This window comes from Silene latifolia, chromosome 6 (genome assembly GCF_048544455.1).
Source record: "Silene latifolia isolate original U9 population chromosome 6, ASM4854445v1, whole genome shotgun sequence".
Taxonomy (NCBI): domain Eukaryota; kingdom Viridiplantae; phylum Streptophyta; class Magnoliopsida; order Caryophyllales; family Caryophyllaceae; genus Silene; species Silene latifolia.
Window position 1 is genome coordinate 3,999,011 of NC_133531.1, and position 23,131 is coordinate 4,022,141.

Below are 23,131 nucleotides of genomic sequence, written 5' to 3' on the forward strand. Positions count from 1 at the left end.
GAGGGGTAGATCAGTCTTTCCACCTGCTAGCCACTTGGCCACTTGGCCACTACGTGACAAAAGGTGAAAGCCTATAAATACTCCTCAACCTTCATTGAGGAAAGGATCCCACAACTGAACCTAAACACACTATTCATCTGGTAATATCTTCCTTCTCTCTCTACAATACATATCTAGCCAAGTAATACAACTTAATCCTTTAAGTTTACTGACTTGAGCGTCGGAGTGAGTACGCTTGGCACAAAGCCAAGCCCTCAGTTCGTTCATTGTTGCAGGAGAGGCCGAGAGGAACCATAAAGGCAAGAAGGGTTCAACTCAAGACATTATTCTACAAGCCACGGGTGGTAACGATACTTGCTCTGGAATTACACCCGGAACACAATTTAAAAGGGGAAATCAAATAAAATGAGGACGTGTAGTAATATACCAATTTCAAAGGGGAAATCATCTAACACTAATACACTTTACAACACAAATAATATACCTTATTATAAGAAACTATTATATCTCCAGGTGTACTAACTATTAAGTATTAACTGTGACGAGAAATATTATACCCTGAATAAAATTGGTATAAAATTATTTTTATTTTTTTAGACAAGTTTGGTCTACATTTAAAAAAAAAGTAACTGAATCTGGAAAATACGCCGCCGTTTTCATTTTTTTATGTTACCTTTATGTATATCCATTTAGGTTTCGTTTCAGCGTTCATCGTTCGATACTTCAAACTATTGAAATAGAGAAATAAAATTACTGATCGACATTAATGTTGACAAATGTAACACCCCGAAAAACAAGCAGGCAGCTCAAAATAGATTTTTTTATTAACAAAAGACAACAGCGAAATTATAATAGGACGTCACCGCCGTATCCCCCTTCTGAGAATACAAGGCTTTTACAATAAAATAAATACACTTATAAGACTAAAACTAAAACTCTATTATTATAAACTATACATCTTATAAGTCATATCTTCCACATGGAATTTCTCACACTTGACCTTTCCGGATACTTGTACCTGAAAAAGAGTAAGAGTAACGGAATCAGCCAACCACAGGCTCAGTATGACCCTGGTCACCTCCACCGGCCTTATGTCATATCCTTTATTCAATAAGAATTATCACCTTTATATCACTCCAACCAAGTACTTACCAGAATACATTATTCCCCCGGTATCTAAAAACATTATATGACTACCCTACCCACGGGATATATATTCATATGACACTAATGCCGGTATACCATTACCGATGAGAATAGACATTACGTATATCACATGGGCCAACGCCCTGGAGCTAACGCTCCCTTTTTAATTTGGGCCAACACCCTGGAACTAACGCTCCCTTTTTAATATGGGCCAACGTCTTTGGTACCAACGTTGCCCCTTTGTATATATGGAGCCAACGCTCTTATTGTGTACACAATTTTTATTTCCTCAGTAATGTCATCTCAAACCAATAATCGTATCCCGAATGCTATAATTGGCCAATTATGCAATATGAAAACAACCACCTTATCACAGTCATATATTTATAAGACGGTAACTAATATAACATGTGAGCAAGATAACAATCATAAGATGAAATTAACAAACAAATTAATATAACCGATTATTTCTAATCTCTTATTTCAAAGGTAAACAATTAATTATATCGACGCAGGGTCCTGAAATCATACCTTACAATACAAGGTGGCTTAGTTAGTACACAGTATATATTATGTATGGTAATCTACTAATCGAGAATAACAAGGTTTTGTGTATATTTGCGTGACTGTCCAAATAAGAGAATAAAGCGTCTTGTTTGTGACGGACTGAAGACCTCTCACAAAAAGGGAGAGGGGATAAGGTGGGGCACCCCCATGTGTTTCCCACTCACCTCTCTATGGGTATTTTGTGAGAGAAAACGGTATCCGTCACAAGCTTGTGACGGATATCGTCCGTCTTCAATGAGATTTTGTGATAAGAGAAGGTTATGGCTTTTTATAGACCTTTGGCAAGTTTATCAAGTGTATTAGTATGCTAATTGCTACACCTAGTAGGATGATTATAAAATCCTATACGTGGAGAGTCTAAAATAATGGAGTAGTATGATGATGACTAAGCTACACAAGATCATTACAGAATAACTCAAAGTCAATTTTTATTTGGTAATAACTATCTTTAGGACTTTATCCTACAACTACATATATTCTATTTACTTGCCACTTTGTTGGTGTGTCAACTTATCTATGGAATTGATATGTACATGGGCATTCATATTGTTAAACTTTGTGCTTTATCCAATTTCTTTCACAGAATGTACATTAATCCCGTCATTAAAAACTTATGGCCTCTCACAAAAAGGGAGAGGGAAAAGGTGGAAAAGACTAAATGTCTTCCCACTCACCTCTCAACGATAGGCGTTTTGTAAGAGGAAAGCGTGATCTCGTCATGCTCGCTTGATGACGGATATCCCCGTCACAAATGAGAATTTGTGTTATCTTAATGACCACACTGTTATGATATAGAATTTATAAAAGGGACTCAGTTCAGATAGTATTAACGTTACACGTATTGTTGATTTGTTGTGGACTCGAACACCTACACATCCACTTCAATGGGCAGAGCCTTGGAGGTGTCTCGCGGAATATTCAATATCTTCAACTACAAAAAGTTATTCGCACAAAAAAAAAAAAAAAAAAATCACGAGAATTTTTTTAAAAAATCATCCATTCTGCATAATTTAGCCGCTTGAAAAAAAATCACACATTTGTAGAATAATGCTCTAGACTCGAGTATTTTAATTAAGCTGATGGTTGGGACATTTCTTTTATAGGTATCAAAACTCGGTGACCCTTAGTTCAAATCGCGAGAACCTTGAAAATCTCCCGTCAAATTTCGGCACATGGTATGAGGGAAGTATTATTACACAGTACACACAACTCATAATTCACTATGTTAACTATAATATGTTACAAGAAAACCTTTACCAGAATGAGTTACATATCAAAGTTCTGGAATTGCAAATATACCAGACCCGCATACGCCTACCACAACCCGACCCGCTCCAGGTATATCCCCCGATATGGGGGGAAGAAGAAAAATAATTAAAAATAAATCAGAAAAAAATCATACATCAATTTATGGAAAACCAAATAATTTTAGCAAATAATCTCCTCCAGGAACCCGTTGGTAGTATTTGAGAGCTCGTCTTGAATAAGCGGAGAAAAGAGAGCAATAAGCAGTGGGTGTTTCCTTAAACACGTTAGGAACTCGTGTTTCTTGACTCTACCATCACCATCCATGTCGAACATATTGAACAGTATCGTTACCTGATATTGCATGAGATCAAAGTTTATGGGAAGCCGAATCACAAAAACTTGTACGAGACAGTCTCACGCTCACATAGTGAGAGTTACAGTCACAACGAGCATGCGACAAGGAAGAGGGATAGAGACTTACATCGTTGTCATTGGCGGATGGAATAACGGCTTTAATCGCATCTCCGAACTATATAACATGCATATGAAAAAAAAATTACAATTTGTTTTGACTAAAATTTTTACCTCCAAAAGCTGATTTAGAAAGAAGGATGGATTGAAAATACCTTTTCATGAGAAACATATTCATCTTCATCGCTGCATTTGCTATATGCATATTCACAGGCCCGCTGGAACAATGGCTGTTTCATGACGTGAGTTGATGCTAACAAGAACTGCAACAACACGATACAACAATTATTACTCGTTAATCACTACGCACTGCTGTTTACGAATTGTTTGATTGAATTAGTTGTACCAAATTTGTGGTCTAGAGGCAAAAGCACCATATGTACAGAACCGAAGTTAATAGGTTGCAAACAATGGATAGCAGAGGCAAATAAATGAAGGCAACGGAACGTGCAGAATACCTGTTTAAAGTTGATCTTTCCCCTCTTTTCAGTATCAACAAATGCAAATATCTGCATGGCAAATGAAAATTAATCATTAAAATGCCTCCAAGCTTAAATGGAAAACAGTAAATTTTCGGCTAGGGTCACCGTTTAAGGAACTTAACAAGCAGTCATGAGAAAAAGGAAAGGCCTCATTAATTCGACTATTTTAACTTGCTTTTTGAGTTTTTTTATCATGTTCTCGTCCAAATCTTGTTGTTTGTTTTTGTTGCTTTAGTCGCACTTTGAGGCGTTGTAGGGCACCATGAACCCACAGCTCATGCATTCACTGGGTTAAGATTATACGAACGACAAAAATACCTTCTTAGACAAACCACAGCGCTTCAATCTCAACGTACTAATGAAATCGTCGAGTTTTACACAGCCACTGCATAAGAACGAAGACCTTTGATTAAAAGAAAAACCTTCATGTCCTTTCAACATACATTATAGTTAAGATAACCTTTGAACAAACCAAATATATTGAAGAACCAAAAAATAGCGTATTTGGCGTTACTGGCTACAGAAACCCCCTTTATATAGGTTTTCGGTTTTCCATCATGGCCGCACCCACTTCCCTTTGAAGGAACTATAAAATGAAAATCATATGGATTCTAAGCTCGAAAGTGTAAAGAAAGAAAATTCTTATACCCATTGTCAGGATTCATGGATAAAAACTTCTCCAAGAATTCCAAAGCCTCCATGGTATTAATGCGGTATGACTGTAGACAACGAAGTAATTCAGGAAGATGCAGGGGAAATAATTGAGAAATTACTGTCGCGTACCGCGTACAGCACATACACAATAATATGATTGCAGAAACCAGACTGGAAAAAAATTGGCATAAAACCCGTCTGACAAAATCATGGAAGACACGCCTATCAAACATTGTAGCACTACTAGTCTACTAATCTAATGTTTTGAATTATAGTATGTGTTGGGACATTGGCATCAATTGCACACATCAAAACTTATACTCCCTCTGTCTTTGGACTAACAACATTTTATCTTTTGGGACATTCGAAGCAATCACAGTATTTTCACTTAAGTAAGAAATGACAGAGAAAAACTCTATTGTATATTTGTAATAGTGGGACCTCTCAAATACGTTTGACCTCCTAAAACTGGTTCGAACACAAATTCCGTAAATTTAAGTGAATGAATGGAGTAATATATCGCGTTAGTATTTTGATATATTATTTTACCGTGAAATTACAAGTACGAAGTATGTAAGCACAGTAAGAGAAAAACCAATTGCTCTAAATAAGCCCCTTGAGAGAACAGTAAATCGAATTGTTTTAGTATAGTCAAAATCCAAAGCCAATAATATAAATGTAGATTTCACAATCGTTCCCTGAAGGCTGGAGCCTAAAAAAGTTAACTCTGACCGAATATAGATCCCAGTAAACGTAAATAATGAGTTTGTAGTTTTAATATACTAACCAAGTCTGCATGCGCCAATTCAGCCATATATCTAGACGGATTTTCCTGTCATTAACAGAAGCCATGTGTCAGTGACACCACTAAATTCATTGAACAGTCATGGGCAATAAAATATAGCTCACCTGTTTCATTTCCACAGCTTTCATGAGAAGCATCATGTCTCCATAGCCATAAGATGTTTGCAAGACATTTAATGCACTGGCCATAGCATTCGCAGTCTGCGCAGAGTCAACAAGTTGGTTTTAATGAGCTTCACCTATACACCAATATTACACACAAATGTAGAAAAAAGCCTAGAAGATAAACTAAATAGGGCAAAAAAAAAAAAAAAAAAAAAACTGGCAAAAGATATACTCGTAAATAATAAGATTGGGCTCAAATTGTTGCACTGCTGGCAATTTCAACGATTGTTCGGCACCAAGGAATCGTATTGTTCCTCTATCTGTGTGGCCAATGAAGGGCTAAGACACTGCCAGATCGCTCTTAACTTTTACGGCCACACCCATGTCTAACTCAACATTCAAATAATTATGTACGGAATCCATAAATGACCCTTTCCAGTAGACACTTCTCATGTATAGAAAGGGAGGCTTGCATGACAAAGTGATGAAAGGAAGGGACTGGTGTGTAAAGGAGTATATAGTACTTGTATGACGTTCGATAACTTTAAGCTTCAGATCTCATATATCTCTTTATTTCACTTTGAAAACTAAAAAAATTTCTCAGTTGTAATTTTCGGGGTTTAAGATGCATCCAGGAACTCATATTCTGTTTTTCTTAACAGTGTCCCCATGTCTGACACCCGTACATGAGACTGGGTAACGACCTAACGCAATATCCAAGTGCGATGAGTCTAAGAGCAGATAAAGAATTGAAAAAAACAATGCATAGGCCGAGTAAGACCGTCTACACAAAATCTATTCTCATGTTAATTGGCTTAATTGCCGTTCAGAAATAGACTTACCCTTTCAGCAAACTGGGACACATTTTCTTTTGGACTTCGCAACGGCTCTACAACTGGAAGATATTCCACCTGCCCAATGCATTAAGATAGTGACAAACAATAAATACATCTTCAGAAGTCAGAATGCAGATTGCAACATGGAACCCATAATGGAACACTTGTATAATAAAAAGCTCATAGATATATTAACAGCTAAAAAAAGGGCAGCCCGGTGCACGATGCCGTCTTCGCTAGGGGAGGGTCCGGGGAAGGGTCCCACCACAAGGGTGTAATTGGGGCAAGCCTTCCCTTGCCATTTTGGCAAGAGGCCGCTCCAAGGACTTGAACCCGTGACCTCACGGTCACAAAGCAACACCATACCAAGGCTCCCCTTCAGATATATTAACGGCTAGCAACAAAAAATAACACTTCCGCCATTCCATTTATATTGATCCCCATTTGATTTTGATGGTCAAACGGTGTCAACTTTTTGACCGATATTAACGGCTAGCAACCAAAAAGTAACACTCCCCCCTACCATTACTCTACTTTGAAGAGGATACCCCTCTAGAGACAACATCTTAAGGGTCTTTAAGGAAAAACAAATCAACAACGAGCAATAGCACACTCTCTCCATTTCGCAACTGACATGTATCCATAACGTTAACTTCAGATTCATACCAATTGACGTGACCTTGGAGGGGAGTCATCCCCACAAAAAAACTCCAGTGATGAGCAACCGTTTTGTCGTTACAAGTTCGCAACTCTCTAGATGAATCTCAATTCTGAGTTGTTAAGTATTTTACTATCAACTTTACCCTAGAGATCACAGACCCATAAATAATTTCGCTTAAGCTTAACATGCACTATTTCTGTATACGTTTTGTTTTCATCCAGCGTTCATGTTTTCCGCATGCCACCACCCGCTACAACCACACCCCCAACACTTCCACTGGGGAAAAGAAAGCTGCCATCTTCGTACATGAACATCTATCATATATACCACCTCCAAAGATGAATTTTAAAAATATTCCTTGTTAATAATAAAACTCACAAAAACAAAAGAAATCTGCCATCTTCGTACAAGGACATCTATACCACTCCAATCTCTGTTTGCTATTTATTCCTTATTAATGATAAAAACTCACAGAAAACCAAGCAGCAAACTGAAGACGAGTGCGAACTTAACATTGTACCATATAGAACAAAAGAACGTTACCTCCATAAAATTGTGGAACTGAGTGAACATCCGAAACATCAGCTTCGCCAAGGAAATATTACCCCTTGATAAGTAAAGCATGGAGTTAGAGATCTAGAATAAACAAGTACTATAATTTCAGAGATAATAGATAAATATTAAGACACATACCATGATTGGTCAAAGTGGACATACGGATAACGAACAACAACTGGTTGAATCGGATAACCAGGTATGAACGCTCCCATTTGGAAAGAAAGAAGGAATCTCCCATTGGTCGTGGTTCCCTCCGGAAATAATAGAACTCGAGGAAATCTATCGCATGAAGCTTTTCTCTGTATATAGGCCCTTGAAAGCAAATGTCTGTATCAAATGGCTTACAATTGACAGAAAGTAGCAAAACAATTTTTTTCTCTTGTCGCTTAAGAACTGGGCTAGTTCATCGTAGGTTATCATGCACAGCAATGAGACTGAAATGATAATTGCGCTAGCCTAGTATAAGTATCCCTATTTGTTCAATGAAGTCACATCTATAAAGAATAACATTTTTCTAACAGCAAGGGCTTCATGCAAATATCTCAATACTAGGGTGCCCTTAGCCTTACACCAGTTACAGGTTAACATTCAAATACATTTTGCTGCTTCATCACTTGGCTCTCTTAAGCAACAAAATAATTTGAAACCACAAAAACAAAACTCGATATACTTATAATTGCAGGTGTGCAATTATGACATCTACAAGCCTGACAGCAATAAAGGTATTTACATAATCTCAAAATGTACATAATTCATCAGACGGTCTATAGAATCAAATAACTAGTGTTCATAGCAAACAACAAAATCTAATATAAGGACCGTCATACAATGGATCTTTGTAATGGATGAGTTAAATGTTTGGTTGCACGAATACAACAGTCTTATACGGAGTATAAGACTAATTGGTAGTAAAAACAGATGGTAGTACTGTTGCAACTTGCAAAGGTAATCAATAACCAACAACATTCAACAGATGGTGGTCCTTTGCCTCATTTTACCCCGCAGAACTTTGTCACAGATAATAGCATCAATGTAAAAGAGGAAAAGTAGAATGAGGTCTCCACAAATTACGATTACAAGAGATTCATAAATGTCGCCTCTTCCAGAACTATGCTTGGGAAATTAAGGGAGAAAATGTCGAAGCATATTACGCCCTCTAGATCAAATTATGTTTTGTTTTGGTAAAAGAGAAAAAAAAAAAAGCAAGGATCATCATACCTTTATCTCACTAATAGCATTTTTCCTTGACGCTGGCAAAAACCTATTGACATATATAACCTGAAAACAATTACAAGGAAGCAAAAACATCGTCTAAGATCTAACTGCAGCGAACATAGGATTGTAACATTTGTAAGTGCCTAATTATGGGCCTTTACTGGTTTACTTAATAGAACAAACAAAAGGAGATAATAATAATATGAAAGACCAGCAGCGAGCACAGGTCAGAAGAGTCGCATACCTGCATAGCTCTTATAATGGTCCCAACAAAGGGCATTGAATCATGGGAGTCGGATGCTACAATTGTGGGGAACAACTCATAGAAAAAGAAAATTGGATCAATGTATGATACATGATTCGACACAACAATAGGGGCTACATCTCTTGGTGCCGGATGACCTTTTCGTTTTATCCACTGGTATCTGCAACCAAATATGAAAGGGTTAAAACTTAAAAGTTCGGGTATTTAACTTGCCAGGAATAGGTCACAACTATGGTTACCAAGCATTGCCATTATTTTTGGCAAGCATTTCTCATAAAGAGCAGAAAGATCACTGTTAAAAAGTTCCACACGATTCTTTTCACAAAATTGAGTATCAAACTCTAAAAATCCTTCCTTTCCGTTTAATTCTTCCTTCAAACTATAACACAGTACTTCATATAACAAATTATACGAAAGTATTCAGCTCTAACAACCATAGGTTATCACACACACGCACACACATCTTTTATCAAATAGGAGTACGCGGTAGTGATGTTACCCATAATCAGAATTCAGCTAGCTCAACTCATCAACCTAGATGTCGAACTCAACTACCTCATACAGCTTCACCTCTACTAAAATACTACCTCCAATCAAATTTTGTCGCCGTTTGACTTTCGTGGTCAACTGATGTCTACTTTACCCAATAATTTCTCCAAATACATGTAGAAAGCTTAAATGCAAAATCTGTCATGTTCAATTTACCACCAGTCATGTAAGTTATGACTATGGTAAGTTGCGAGAAAATTATCGGCAAAGTCAACGAAGTTTGACCTCAAAATCAAATGAGAACAACATAAACAGAGATGGACTGAGCAACAAATAAAGCTGAAATCTTTCATACAGAGACAACAATTCAAACATTCCTAACATCCATAAATTCATACTAAAGTGAAATTACACACAAGATGCATCAACCTATCAAAGTACTCACTTCTTTGATCCTCTCAATCATTTATTTACCTTCGATTAAAATACCCTTACAATCAATAAAAAAGATAAATAATTGACCGAGACAAAGGGAGTAAATCATAACATCTCAATTCTAAAATAGTCAACCAAGCTTCAAAACTCATCTACACCAATTCCTCACCACCCCATCCCACCAAAACAACTAAAGATCAAATCTTCCATACAAAAACAACAATCAACCTCGAAATTGATTTGGGGTCCGCTGACATGAATCATCCTTTAAAACCGTATCAATCTAAAACACAAAGATCAAATCTTCCATACAAAAAAAAAACATGCAAAAACAAAAATCAACCTCAAAACTAAAACAACAACAACAATAATTTGGGGTCGGCTAACATGAATCATCATCTAAAACCGTATCGAGAAAGATAAAAAACATACCCAAAAGAGAAGAGTATACAGCGAGCAGAAAGACGAGTAACCCACATAAGACGAGACCGCCATCTAGGCATAGGACTATGTCTATCTTTCCAACCATAAAGAGCAATTTTAGTAGAAACATAACCAATCAACAAACTTAACCCAAATAAAATTAATCTAATTAAAGCTAATGGTATACTAATTACAATCTTAAACCATTCATAAACCCCATTAATTTTTAATGTATGATTTCTAAATGGATCAGCTGTTGATGTTGCTGATGAACTTGGTACACAAAATTCATTAATTCCCAGAAAATTATATGGGTTTTGTAAATCAATTTGTTGTTGATTTTCTATGTTTATTACAGTATGATTAAGATTAATGGGTTGACTAATTATATTACTATTAGTAGTATTATTAGTGTTTTGTTGTTGTAATAATGGAGCTTTAAGTGAATTATTATGGTGGTCTGCCATTGGAGGAAAGCTTGGAATTTTTTTGTTTTTTTGGAGGAAAAAGATTGAATTTTGAGTATTAAGAGCGCGTAAAAATATTGGGTTGGTAAGATTGTGGAATTTAATTGAAAAAAATCCGACAAAAATAAATGAAATAATTTGTGGGGAGAGATGTGTATATACAGGGTGCAATCGCAATTGTGGTATGTGGGGTTGGTTTTTTTCTTGCTTTTTTGTTTGGCTTTTCAAGATTAGTGGCTCTAAATAAATTGAGCTTGAAATTATAGTGGACTCTAAGACGACTTTACAAAAGAGTTGGAGAAAAATGAACATACATCGGATGTAGTATCTCTAACCTTTTTATTTTTTGATCATATATATATATATTTTTTGAGCTTATTACGTCAAACTTTATTTGTTTTTAAGCATATGTATATTTTTTTTGAGCTTATTAAAATTTTTAAGTTAGATTTTAATTTTTTTCCTTCAAAACAAATTTTACTAAATTTATATGTAATGTATTTGAGTTTATTGTAATTTTCTAGAGCTTAATGTTTAAATGAATAAACTCGAAAACTTTATAGTAAAACTCAGAATTTTTAAAACAAAAATCAAAAATTTTGTTATTTTGCTCATAAACTAATGAATTGGTGGTAATACATCAGATGTATAATCCACTTACTGAAAGAGTTTGTGTGAATCGGGATTTTGATAATCGTTTTTTATGTAGCTGTCAACTAATATAGTTGGAAAATTCGTGAGAGCTAATGGTTATGGCGTAGGCTTAAAACCCGTCAGCATTAAAGTCGCCCTTATGAATCGCCCAAAAAAATATATGACTATATAAACATACAATAGGTCTTGGTATAGACGGGTGGAGCGAACAGACGGGTAAAGACCTCTAATAAAATGGGTAGGGGGGACAAAGTGGGGCACCCCCATGTGCTTCCCACTTTATGGCAAATGGATATTTTGTGAGGGAAAATGGTATCCGTCTATACGTATAGACGGATAGTGTCCGTCTATAATAAGAATTTGTGATAAACATATATAGAAGTATAGAACCACCCTACACGAGTATCATGTGAGATTTTGTAGACTTTTTTTCCCAATCATTATTGATATTTTCTTGATTTTCAATTATACGATCCAACAACATTCTATCCATCAATGTTTAAACATTAGTTTTATAAAGGCTAACGAGACAACATATAATTTCTCCATGTAGTTCTTAAAATGAATCAAAGAATAAGAAATATGCTGTCAAAAAAAAAAAAAAAAAAAAGAATAAGAAATCGAGATTAGCCCATCCAGCGTAAAAGCCTTTCTCTAGAGCCGTAGTGGAGATGTTCACACAGCCGACATAGGTGCCCCTCTTTCCAATAGTGTACTTTAATTCCGGAAAACAACTACCTTCGTCGAGTTATGGATCTATACCAGGCGACACCCCTTGCACCAGGGGTAGAAAGTCTCTCCTTGAGGTCTAGGACTGTGTAACGTCTTAAGGAAATGTATAAGAATAAGAATTATTGTCTCGATTTTTTTGGTACAAATCGAGATTACTAGTTTCGTGTTTAATGGATAATTGACATGATCTTGTAAAGATAACTTTCAAAATAATCGATATTATAAATTTATAAATACTTTGAAAAGGTCACAAATTATAATAAACAATAAAAATCTGACCAATCTTAAATTATTATCGATCAATTTCCCATTTATTTTTTTATTGAGTAATGCAATAATTGATTTGTAAACAAATGAAAGCTAAGGAATGACACCAAATCAAACCCAAGTTTTCACATGTATTACATTTTTTATATAACAAAATCAAAAACAGCCGGTGTCATGAGAGATCGTCTCCTACTAATTTAGTGAGAGATATAATAGACAAAAAAAATAATTCACTGAATCTCTTATCCCATTATATAAGAAGTCTCTCAATAACACTATTAAAAGACCGTCTCTCTAAATTTTTCGTGAATCAAAATAATTTTGCTAGACTGAAGATTCTTCAATATAAATTTAGCTACGTATACACCATGTGAGTCAAATGTGAACACATAAATCACACGTGTATTAGCGCTTTCTGTTTTATATTGATTGATTACTTAACTTAATTGGTCTCCTACGACGATGTCATTTTCTAACTCGTTAGTCGTTAATCTTAAGATTGTTGATGGTTTTACACTTTTACTTGATATATAAAATACGTAGTATACACTTTAATGTGCGGGATTTAGTAAGTCCCTTAATTAATTGATTAATTTTTTTTGTAAGAGTGTAGTACAACTGCAACAATCTCGTAATATATAGTTTATGCGAACAAATTATATTAAATATTGACCAATTCAAGATTGATTTCCGTTAATATTTAATACACCGTTTCTGATATTTGGTTAGTACATAATTACCCAAGGGAAACGAAAACAAAACCACATATAATCACAATAAGAAAGACAACCCAAATAATGGCGACATTACTTTAATACCACAATCGTGGTTTAAAACTCATCAACATGATTCTAACTTCTATATGTTCTAAGTCCAACAAAATTAATATTTACTTGATACTGTGTTGCACGGTAGATCTAGTAAACAAGTCAATTGGATTAAGTGTGAAACACGTTAGTTTGGATCCAGTCATTTCAATTTGCAAGAACTTAGATTGGGTTAGAGTGTTAGACTGCGAGTAAAATTTGAGTTTTCTATCTGAACATGGATTAAAAGTATTCTGATTATTTGAGTTGGGTCAGTTTCACCGATTTATGTGTGATTAATGTTTTGGAGAAGCATGTGAGTTTGGTCATAATATCATGCGATCAGTCACACAGCTTGTTGCCTGGCCTGCAACTTTACAGTGACAATCGAAACATTAGAATATACAGCTGACTAAACCCATCATGACTTCCATTATATTGGATCTAATTATCTAATGCATCTTTTTCTAGATCTAGTTAACTTAAAATATTAATCTACGAATATCTTATCCATTTACTATTATACTTCTATGTATACAGGTTGTATAATAGTCCCTTCGTTCCGGTTATTTATTTATTTATTTTTAGTTTTTGCGCAAAGGCCATGTTTGATAAATAGCGAATTAATTCCGTATAAGCAGATTACAAAAGCAGATTATAAATGGCAGATATTTTCAGAAGGTTTGACTAACATATTATAATTAACAGAATTAATTTGAGTGTTTGGTAATTGACAGATTACGATTAGTAGATTGTTAGTTTTATTTGTAAAATGGAGAAAAATTTCCTATTTTACAATATGCTAACCAATATGCTAGGTAAGCAGCATATTGTAAAACAGCATATTGACCCCAAATATGCTGCTTCATTTACCAAACACTAAAATTAGCATATTGATTGGTCAAACATGTTAAAACCCTTGAATATGCTAAAAATTGGCCAATATGCCGTTTACCAAACAGCGCCAAAGACTAATGAAAAACGATGTGATAATGAATGATCAATTATTACATGACAAGTAAACCAAATTGAGTGTGGAAGATCAATTTTTCCATCAAAAACATTTCTAAAATAAAAAAGTAAACAATTGATTGAGACACTCAAAAATAGAATACGTAAATAAATGTTAGGGACCGAGGAAGTATTATATCAAGCTGCCGAAATGGCGTGAATCAGCCCAAACCTTGGTGGGCCATTATTTTATATTTCATTGTTGTAACACCTGACGCAGCTAAGCAGGGACATTGCCAGTCAGACCCAAAGGCCCATACTTCAAGTCTCCGATAACTAGGCCTAGCGAAAATAATCCGACCCGAATAATTCGATGCGACATCTAAACTGCGTACCCAAGCTTAACTCGTAACCCGAACTAATATGACTTAGCCTGAATATTTGTTGTATGAATTGACCATTATCCCTATTTACCTGGATGTGAAATGTCCCAACCTGAACAAGACTATCCATTTGGCTTTTCCTCTTTGATAGGAACTAGTTTAGATCCCGCGCAATGAATGCGCGGTATTTATAGAGTTTTTATTTTTAGAAAAAAAAAGTAACTATAAAACTAATCCAAAAAAATTGAGTAATGTCATGAAATGTGTATATTTTTAAACAAAATTAATGAAATTGTTTATAAATTTTTTATTAGCATATCTTTTAGGCACGATTTAATATACAAAGAACGAATTTTTTATCACAAACATCTTAGAGACAAATTTTAAATAAGAGATTATATCAAAATAGGAAAGTAAATAAAAGATTTTATCAAAATAGGAAATGTGCTTTAGGCGGGAAAACTTGAAACTTTTCCTATTCGTTTAGTATATAGGGGATGTCATGAAATGTGTATATTTTTAAACAAAATTAATGAAATTGTTTATAAATTTTTTATTAGCATATCTTTTAGGCACAATTTAATATACAAAGAACGAATTTTTTATCACAAAAATCTTAGAGACAAATTTTAAATAAGAGATTATATCAAAATAGGAAAGTAAATAAAAGATTTTATCAAAATAGGAAATGTGCTTTAGGCGGGAAAACTTGAAGCTTTTCCTATTCTTTTAGTATATAGGGGATGTTATAGATTGGTAAATCCTACTTCGCTAACTTCGTCTACGCATCCTATTTTGACAATTCATATTTTCTTTAAGATAATAATAAATACAGCCTTTTGGGTTGTTTTTTCGGTTTTAAAACCTGAGGGCTATATATTTTCCCTTTTTTTAATGAACCAATCTTACACTATAACAAATTGTGAAATTGAATCAAGATCCATGCACCACTCATTTCACAATTATAATTACCCCTACAACAAAAGGCTACTATTTTACGTTGAAGCAAATCAAAATCACTTGCATTGAAAGACAAGATGTGTTATTAGATAGTGTTTGCTGCAAGTTTAGTGTTCATTGGTTGATGAAATTAAACCCAATTAAACACCATCACTTATAACCATTGTCATCATACTATTTGCAAACCTTCCTACATTATTATTCTACTCTCTATTTACAACATTACTCTCTCAATGCAAAATGCCACCACTATGCAATTTCTCTCTCAAAATTCTTTCTTTTATTTTCCTCATTTCCATATCCACAACCCTAGCCACCACAATCCACCCAAATGACCAAAAGGTTATGTTTTTTTTCTTTTTATATTGCGATTACAACGCAGTCTATCGGTTTTTCTAATACGTACTAAAAAAACCTCTCCTGACGTTTTTTTTCTTTTTTGTAAGAAGTTGTCATTGATTATATGTTATATACGGAGTATTAGTTTATATAACTTTCGAGAAATTCAATGATTTGCAGGAATTTTACATCATTTACTTGGGAAATCAACTGCTTCAAGATAAAGCGTCCGCAATTCAAACACATTTAAACCTACTTAGTAATTTGAAAGGAAGGTTGGTTAAAATCATTAAGAAACTAAATTCACTATAAAGTTTTTGTTTTCAAGAATTAGTGGATGAGGTCCAATTTACATTAACCGACTATAATTATTTATGTTATAAACATAAAGAGCCTGTTTTAAAACGATCCACATATGAGTTGTCTGTGTTAATTATTAAGAAACATCTTAACGCGTCTTATGTAAGAGCGCCTCATATGAAACAAACTAACAACAATCAAAAGAAAAAACGAAATAATATATTATCATAAAAAAGTTTATTTAACTATTTTCTTTTGTGACTTGATCAGTGAAGAAGAGGCAAAAGAATCAATAGTACATAGTTATCATAGGAGCTTCAATGCATTTGCTGCTAGATTGTCAAAACATGAAGCTGAAGCATTGTCTGGTTGGTACTACATTTTACACGTGCACATGTTAGAAAAACCGTAATATACAAACCATTTTTTTCGTAGTAAGAATTTAATATAATTGTTGAATATTATTGTAGACATGGAAGAGGTGCTATGGATTTATGAGAACCGATATCACAAACTCCACACAACAAAATCTTGGGATTTTGTAGGGTTTCCTCAATCAGCTAGGAGATCACTCAAAACCGAAAGCAATGTTATTGTTGCTCTTTTCGACACAGGTTCATTTTATTAAGCTCTCTTTGAATTATTGACACGGGAGTGCGTGTTAGTTGACCTCGAATCATTGTTGTTGTTATAGGGATTACACCTCAATCGGTGAGCTTCAAAGATGATGGTCTCGGACCGCCCCCCGGAAAATGGAAGGGAAGTTGCTCACACCATGCTAATTTCTCAGGATGCAACAAGTAATTTTTATGTTTCATTTGTTATTTTGGACATTTTAAGTTTTAGGCATAAATAAGGGAAATAATGCATCAACAATTATGATGACCAAACAAGAAACAAAATTACTTTAAAAGGGTTTATATCCCGGTTTACATAAAATTAACTTAACTCTGAAAAATAGCGAGCTAGCTAAACAACACAAAAATTAATTAAAAAATAACGGTTGAAAAGACACCCCCGTGTGAGTTAAAATGCTTTTACGAAGTATAAAATTTTCCTTACATAAAAGAAATGTATAAATTCCCGAAATTAAAAATGATAATTACTCCCCTTTTATGTGTCGTATAGTTTGAGATTATTAAATATTAAAATTACGGTAATGATAAATACAACCCTGTATTTAAGAACTAAATTACTTCCCAAAATGGAATTAAATTAGTTATTTAAGACACAATTACGCGTAAATTGATGTCATTAATGCTTGATTTAAGACTTTCATTCCTTTTTTGGCACCTTAAATACATAGGGCTGTATTTATCATTTTCTTTAAAATTATTATTGAGACTCCTGTAATGTACTCCCTCCTATTCACCATTTTCTTCCCCTTTCCTTTTTACACAAGAAATAAGAAATTGAATTTGGACCACATAAAACACACTACCCCACATGCTATTGAATTTTGGACCACACAAATCAACCCAAAAAAGAAAATAGGGAAGAAAACGTGAATAATCCGTAAAAGGAAATAGGGAAGAAAATGGTGAATATGAGGGAGTAATACGAATCTAAAACATGTCAGGTGTTAAATTCAGTTGTTATTAAACCTTCAATAAATTTATAATGTGGACACCCACCCAAAATATCAAAATTTCCCCCTCAAAAAAAAAAAAAAAATATCAAAATTTCAATTTCATTACAATCCCAACTAACTAACTAACTTTCCCGCCAACAGCAAAATAATAGGCGCCAACTACTTCAAGCTAGACGGTACCAAGGACCCAGCAGACATTCTCTCCCCAATCGACGTCGAAGGCCACGGGACCCACACATCCTCCACCTTGGCAGGCGTCCTTGTCAACAACGCCAGCCTCTCGGGTCTGGCAGCGGGGACTGCCCGAGGAGCGGTCCCAGCAGCCCGGATAGCGGCCTACAAGGTATGCTGGGTCAGCACAGGGTGCTCTGACATGGACATACTAGCCGCCTTTGACCACGCCATCGCTGATGGTGTTGATGTAATCAGTTACTCCATCGGTGGGCCCTCACCGAGCTATGTGTCGGACTCTATATCGATTGGATCGTTTCATGCAATGAGGAAGGGGATCGTCACTGTGGGGTCCGCTGGTAATGATGGGCCCGCTGGTGGCAGTGTTGCTAATCACGCGCCTTGGATTTTGACTGTTGCTGCTAGTGGGATCGATCGTGGGTTTCGGAGTAAAGTTTTGCTCGGTAATGGTAAAAGCCTCGAGGTAAATTAAAGTTTCTATTAAATATCGAAGATGTCTAAATACGACAGTAAATGGATTTTACCACCAGTTGTATGTCTTTATGACCGATGGAAGGTAGGGCTGGTCAAAAATGCAGGACCTGGTCCGACCCGTCAATGGGTCACTTTTGACCCGGCCCGCCTCCTAGTCTGCCCATATTCGGGCCGGTTCCGGGTCCCCAAATATCAAGCCCGATCCGTCCCAACCTGGACCCGCCCTGGGCCCACCCCAAAACCCGCCTCACGGGTCACCTTAACCTCGCCCGACCCGTCCCGCCCCATATCTCAGGCCGGTTCCGGGTCTCCCAAGCCAAACCTGGCCTGCCCCCTGACTCGGTCTTGACCCAACCGACCCGCACCATTGACCAGACGTAATGGAAGGTATGAGTTCCTTACGACGGAGAAGACGGAGAAATTAAATATGGAAAATGAAAGGGCGCCACCGGGTGACACTCAATTTGGGTGCCACCATCTCACATGGGGTGAGTGGGGACCCCTTCAATTAAGAATGTATGTGAGAGCCTGAGAGGGTGGCACCCAATTTGAGCGTCATCCGGTGACGCCCTATCACTGTCCATTTAAATATTAGGTCATAGGTTCGAATCTCCACTATGTATTGTACTACAGTTAGTTGGTAAATTGGTTCATTACGAATTTTAATTTAATTCGTAAATTGCAAGATTAGTTTGTAGTTTGCTTAACACAAAACACATGAATTAAATGAAAATGTGCATGATGTTTTCATTTACTTGTTGATCAGGGAGTCGGAGTCGACTTGTTTGAAACGAACGGAAAGTCATATGATCTAGTTAGTGGGGAGGATGTAGCAAAAAATTCCGAAGACAAAGGTAGCGCAAGGTACTTCACCATCAAAACTGTCATTGTGGCTCCCTTTGTCGGAAAAACTATATCCAATGTAAACTTACAATAGCGCGATTCTCATTTTTATGAACCAGGTTCTGTTTGGATAACTCAATGAGCCCGACAAAGGTAAAAGGAAAAATTGTTTTGTGTAGACTACAGGATTGGGGAGTCGAGTCTGTGGTAAAACAAAACCAAGGTATCGGTGCCATTGTTTCGAGCCCTAGGTTTTTGGATGTTGCTATGGTTTTCATGGCACCCGGTACTATTGTAAATTCTACTGTTGGTGAAAAAATTGACGAATACATCCACTCAACAAGGTAAAAAAGACTTACTGTTGTAGTATGTTTGTACTCTCTGTCTTAATCATTTATTTACGTTTTGGATTTTTTCTGAGGGGTATTTTAATTAAAGGTAAACAAATGATTGAGATGGAATACAATTGAAATAAAATGTTGGCTGTTTTGTATGGTATGGCAGGTCACCTTCGGCAACAATATATAAATCCAAAGAAGTGAAGGTTTCAGCTCCGTATATTGGTTCATTTTCGTCTCGAGGTCCAAATCCGGGATCACTTAGACTTCTTAAGGTATATTTTTAAGCATCCCTTGCTTTGTCTAAATCTGAGAAAGGGGCAAGTTTCAGTTCAGTAAGGATCCTCTGTCCCATTTGGTGTCCTATTCTGTGTCCCACTCTATACATATTCTGACACATCAACTAATTATACTATATATTGCATATTTTATTCTTGCATCAAGTGATGTGTCAGAAGATAAATGTAGTGGGACAGAGAATGAGACACAAAAGTGAGACAGAGGATCCTTATTGATTTCGGTTCAAGCCACTTTTCCAGTTTAGTGACTATGTAACTGATTGAAGCCTTAATTGCTGCAGCCAGATATTGCTGCACCCGGGATCGATATACTGGCTGCATATACTCCTCTGAAGTCCCTGACTGGGTTGAAGGGCGATACCCAACACTCAAAGTTTAACCTCTTGTCAGGGACTTCAATGGCATGCCCTCATGTTGCAGGAGTTGCGGCCTATGTCAAGTCGTTTCATCCGAATTGGTCCCCTGCTGCTATTCGGTCTGCTATCCTCACAACAGGTTTGGAATAGTGTAGCCACATAGGCTCCCAATGAAAATATAATGGGATATTCTCTCGTATACCCCTGAACTTTTTCGTTTTTTAAGGTGTATCCCTAGTTTTTCACAAAAACACTTTGACCGATAATAATTCTCTGTTACGAGTTCAAAAAACGGTAATTTTCTTTTTTCAAACCAATTATCTTGCTGAGACCTTGAATTTGAAAAAAAAATCACCATTTTTTGAACTTGTAGCCGGTAGTTATGGACGGTCAAAGCTTTTTTAACGAATAAACTTTGACCGTCTATAATTCCGACTACGAGTTAAGACGGCAGTGGATTTTTTTTGAAATTGAAGACCTCTTAAACAAGGTTAAATTGAAAAAAAAAAAAATTATTGTATTCTGAACTTATAGCCAAAAGTTATTGTGTCAAATTTTTTTGCAAGAAAAGAAGGGGTACATGAGAAAATGTTCCAAATATAATACGAGTACCTATTTTTAGGTGAAAAATACCCTATAAATATTAGGATTGTGATGAGTAAAATGTGTACTACGAAAATCAATACCCTATAAATATTAGGATTGCTTAGATTGGGTTTGGTTCGTGACTCATGAAGTCAGTTTTGCCAGGTCTAATTTTAATCCTTGTGTGTTTCAACAGCGAGGCCAATGAGCTCAAGGGTCAACAAAGATGCGGAATTCGCGTATGGTGCGGGTCAAGTAAACCCACTTAGAGCAGTGAGTCCAGGCTTAATCTACGACATGGACGAAATGACTTACATTCAGTTTCTATGTCGAGAGGGCTATAACGGAACCTCATTATCCGTCCTGGTTGGGTCGAAATCCATCAACTGTACATCTATGATTCCTTCATTTGGGTATGATGCCCTCAACTATCCTACAATGCAGCTAAGCGTGAAGAACAAGCAGAGACCCACAGTTGGTGTGTTCCGAAGAAGAGTCACCAATGTGGGTCCACCAAACTCGGTGTACAATGCCACAATTAGGGTTCCGAAAGGTGTGGAGATCACGGTTACGCCTTCGAGTCTTAACTTCTCTCGAGCCTCTCAAATGAGGAGTTTTAAGGTTGTGGTGAAAACTAGACCGGAATTCGGTGTAAGAATGTTATCGGCTTCACTTATTTGGAGAAGCTCAAGGCATGCTGTTAGAAGTCCGATAGTCATTTATAGGTTATAAGAGTAATTCTTAGGATGAGTAGGTCTTCTAAGAGACGGTATTTTAATAAGGTTATTGAAAAATTATTGTACAAAATTAAGAAAAAATTGTACTAAAGATAATAAAATAGATGGCCTTTTGTCTGGTTAATGTGTGTCGGACTTCCGTATAGACTTCTTGTTTCGTAGGGATATCGTCATGCATATTTTTTTTTATTTTTCGTTTTTGTTTTGGTGCAAGGAGACTCACTAATGGTTTCTGTTAGGGGTGGTCAATAGTGCGGGTCGGCCTTGCTAACCCGGACCCGGCCTGACTGTGACCCGCTGATGAAACCGCCCCGCCCGACCCGGACCTGGCCCGACCGCCCTAGATTCGGGCCGGTTACGGGTTCCCAAATGTCAAACCCGGCCCGCTCAAACCCAGACCCGCCCTTGACCCGCCTCACGGGTCACTTTTGACCCGGCTTGCCCCGACCCGCCTCAAACCGGCCCGTCCCGCCCCTTACCTGGGCCGATCCCGGATCTCCCAAAGCCTAACCCGGCCCGCCCCCGACCCGGCCCGGACCAGGTCAACCCGCATTGTTGACCACCCCTAGTTTCTGTACTCTAAGGATATGTTATTAGTGGACTTTCTGAATATTAGCCTGTAGTTTTAACTAAAAAGTTTTATCGGATATGTATGTAACTATGTATGACATACATAATATTGAGTATCGGTGGAATTGTATGATTATTGATGCAGGATTAGTTGGTTCTTAGCTATGTCAAATCTTGGTCGTTCTTATCAATTTCAGATGTTGCTTCTTAGCTATATGTCTTCTAATATGTACAACATGTCCGAATTAAGATGTTCTTCTTGAACACCATATTTGATACTCATACCCATACCCATACCCATACCCATACTCGTCGTCGCACCATTTATGGCGGGTACAAGTTTGTAAAACAAATCTCGTCTCAACGGGAGGATATCTAAACTCATACCCACAAAGCCACAGAGGTATTGTGGACACTAGGCGTCTAGGCCCCAGGTTCGAATCTCCCCTCCCCTATATTGTAATGCGACTAAGTGCAATCGAAAATAAAATAATATTTGTTAATACTTTTTTTTGAATAAAACGTAATTTAATTACAACGTATCCCCAACATTTTTCATTATATTTTTAGAATTTAAATTTTTTTAACCAAAAGATAATAATAAAAAAAAACTCTTATTTAAAACTTTAGAATAGTAAAAAAAACACAAATTCTAGGGACATTATCCGCTACAAGTTGAAGACGGACAATGCCCTCTCACAATATGCAAGTGGCAACGAGTACGGGTCCTAAAAACTAACGAAAAAGCTACGTTACACTCGGTGTATAGAATCTTATATACACTACGAGTAACGCAATGACATGTGGCAATGGTGAGATATGAAATAAGATCTTTTTATAACATTGATTTTGTTATATATCTTAATTAATATTTTTCCAAATATATAAATGATTTCCTTCCGCCAAAATTATTTAAAATAGGGCAATG

The 23,131-nt window shown here is 36.2% G+C and overlaps 2 protein-coding genes across 3 annotated transcripts; one reads left to right on the forward strand and one right to left on the reverse strand.

The window, feature by feature from the left end:
* Positions 1-2,864: 2,864 nt before the first annotated feature.
* LOC141586037 (lysophospholipid acyltransferase LPEAT2) lies at positions 2,865-11,019 on the reverse strand. Of its 2 annotated transcripts, none has more exons than XM_074407137.1 (14): positions 10,369-11,019; positions 8,992-9,172; positions 8,751-8,810; positions 7,668-7,831; positions 7,518-7,581; positions 6,320-6,388; positions 5,478-5,573; positions 5,356-5,400; positions 4,563-4,633; positions 4,233-4,299; positions 3,891-3,941; positions 3,588-3,695; positions 3,443-3,490; positions 2,865-3,312 (listed from the first exon to the last, which is right to left on the reverse strand). In XM_074407137.1, exons 1-14 carry the CDS (start codon positions 10,824-10,826, stop codon positions 3,142-3,144), a joined length of 1,653 nt encoding a protein of 550 aa, XP_074263238.1. In that variant the 5' UTR covers positions 10,827-11,019; the 3' UTR covers positions 2,865-3,141. The 2 variants fall into 2 exon arrangements, with proteins under 2 accessions (XP_074263238.1, XP_074263237.1); XM_074407136.1 differs by having other exon boundaries at positions 4,233-4,302; positions 4,566-4,633; positions 10,369-10,940.
* Positions 11,020-15,740: 4,721 nt separating this feature from the next.
* LOC141658482 (subtilisin-like protease SBT4.14) lies at positions 15,741-21,754 on the forward strand. The gene is made up of 11 exons (XM_074465426.1): positions 15,741-15,921; positions 16,099-16,193; positions 16,489-16,586; positions 16,689-16,832; positions 16,913-17,018; positions 17,951-18,464; positions 19,242-19,339; positions 19,438-19,662; positions 19,823-19,931; positions 20,237-20,450; positions 21,093-21,754. Exons 1-11 carry the CDS (start codon positions 15,820-15,822, stop codon positions 21,626-21,628), a joined length of 2,241 nt encoding a protein of 746 aa, XP_074321527.1. The 5' UTR covers positions 15,741-15,819; the 3' UTR covers positions 21,629-21,754.
* The last annotated feature ends 1,377 nt before the right edge of the window (positions 21,755-23,131 follow it).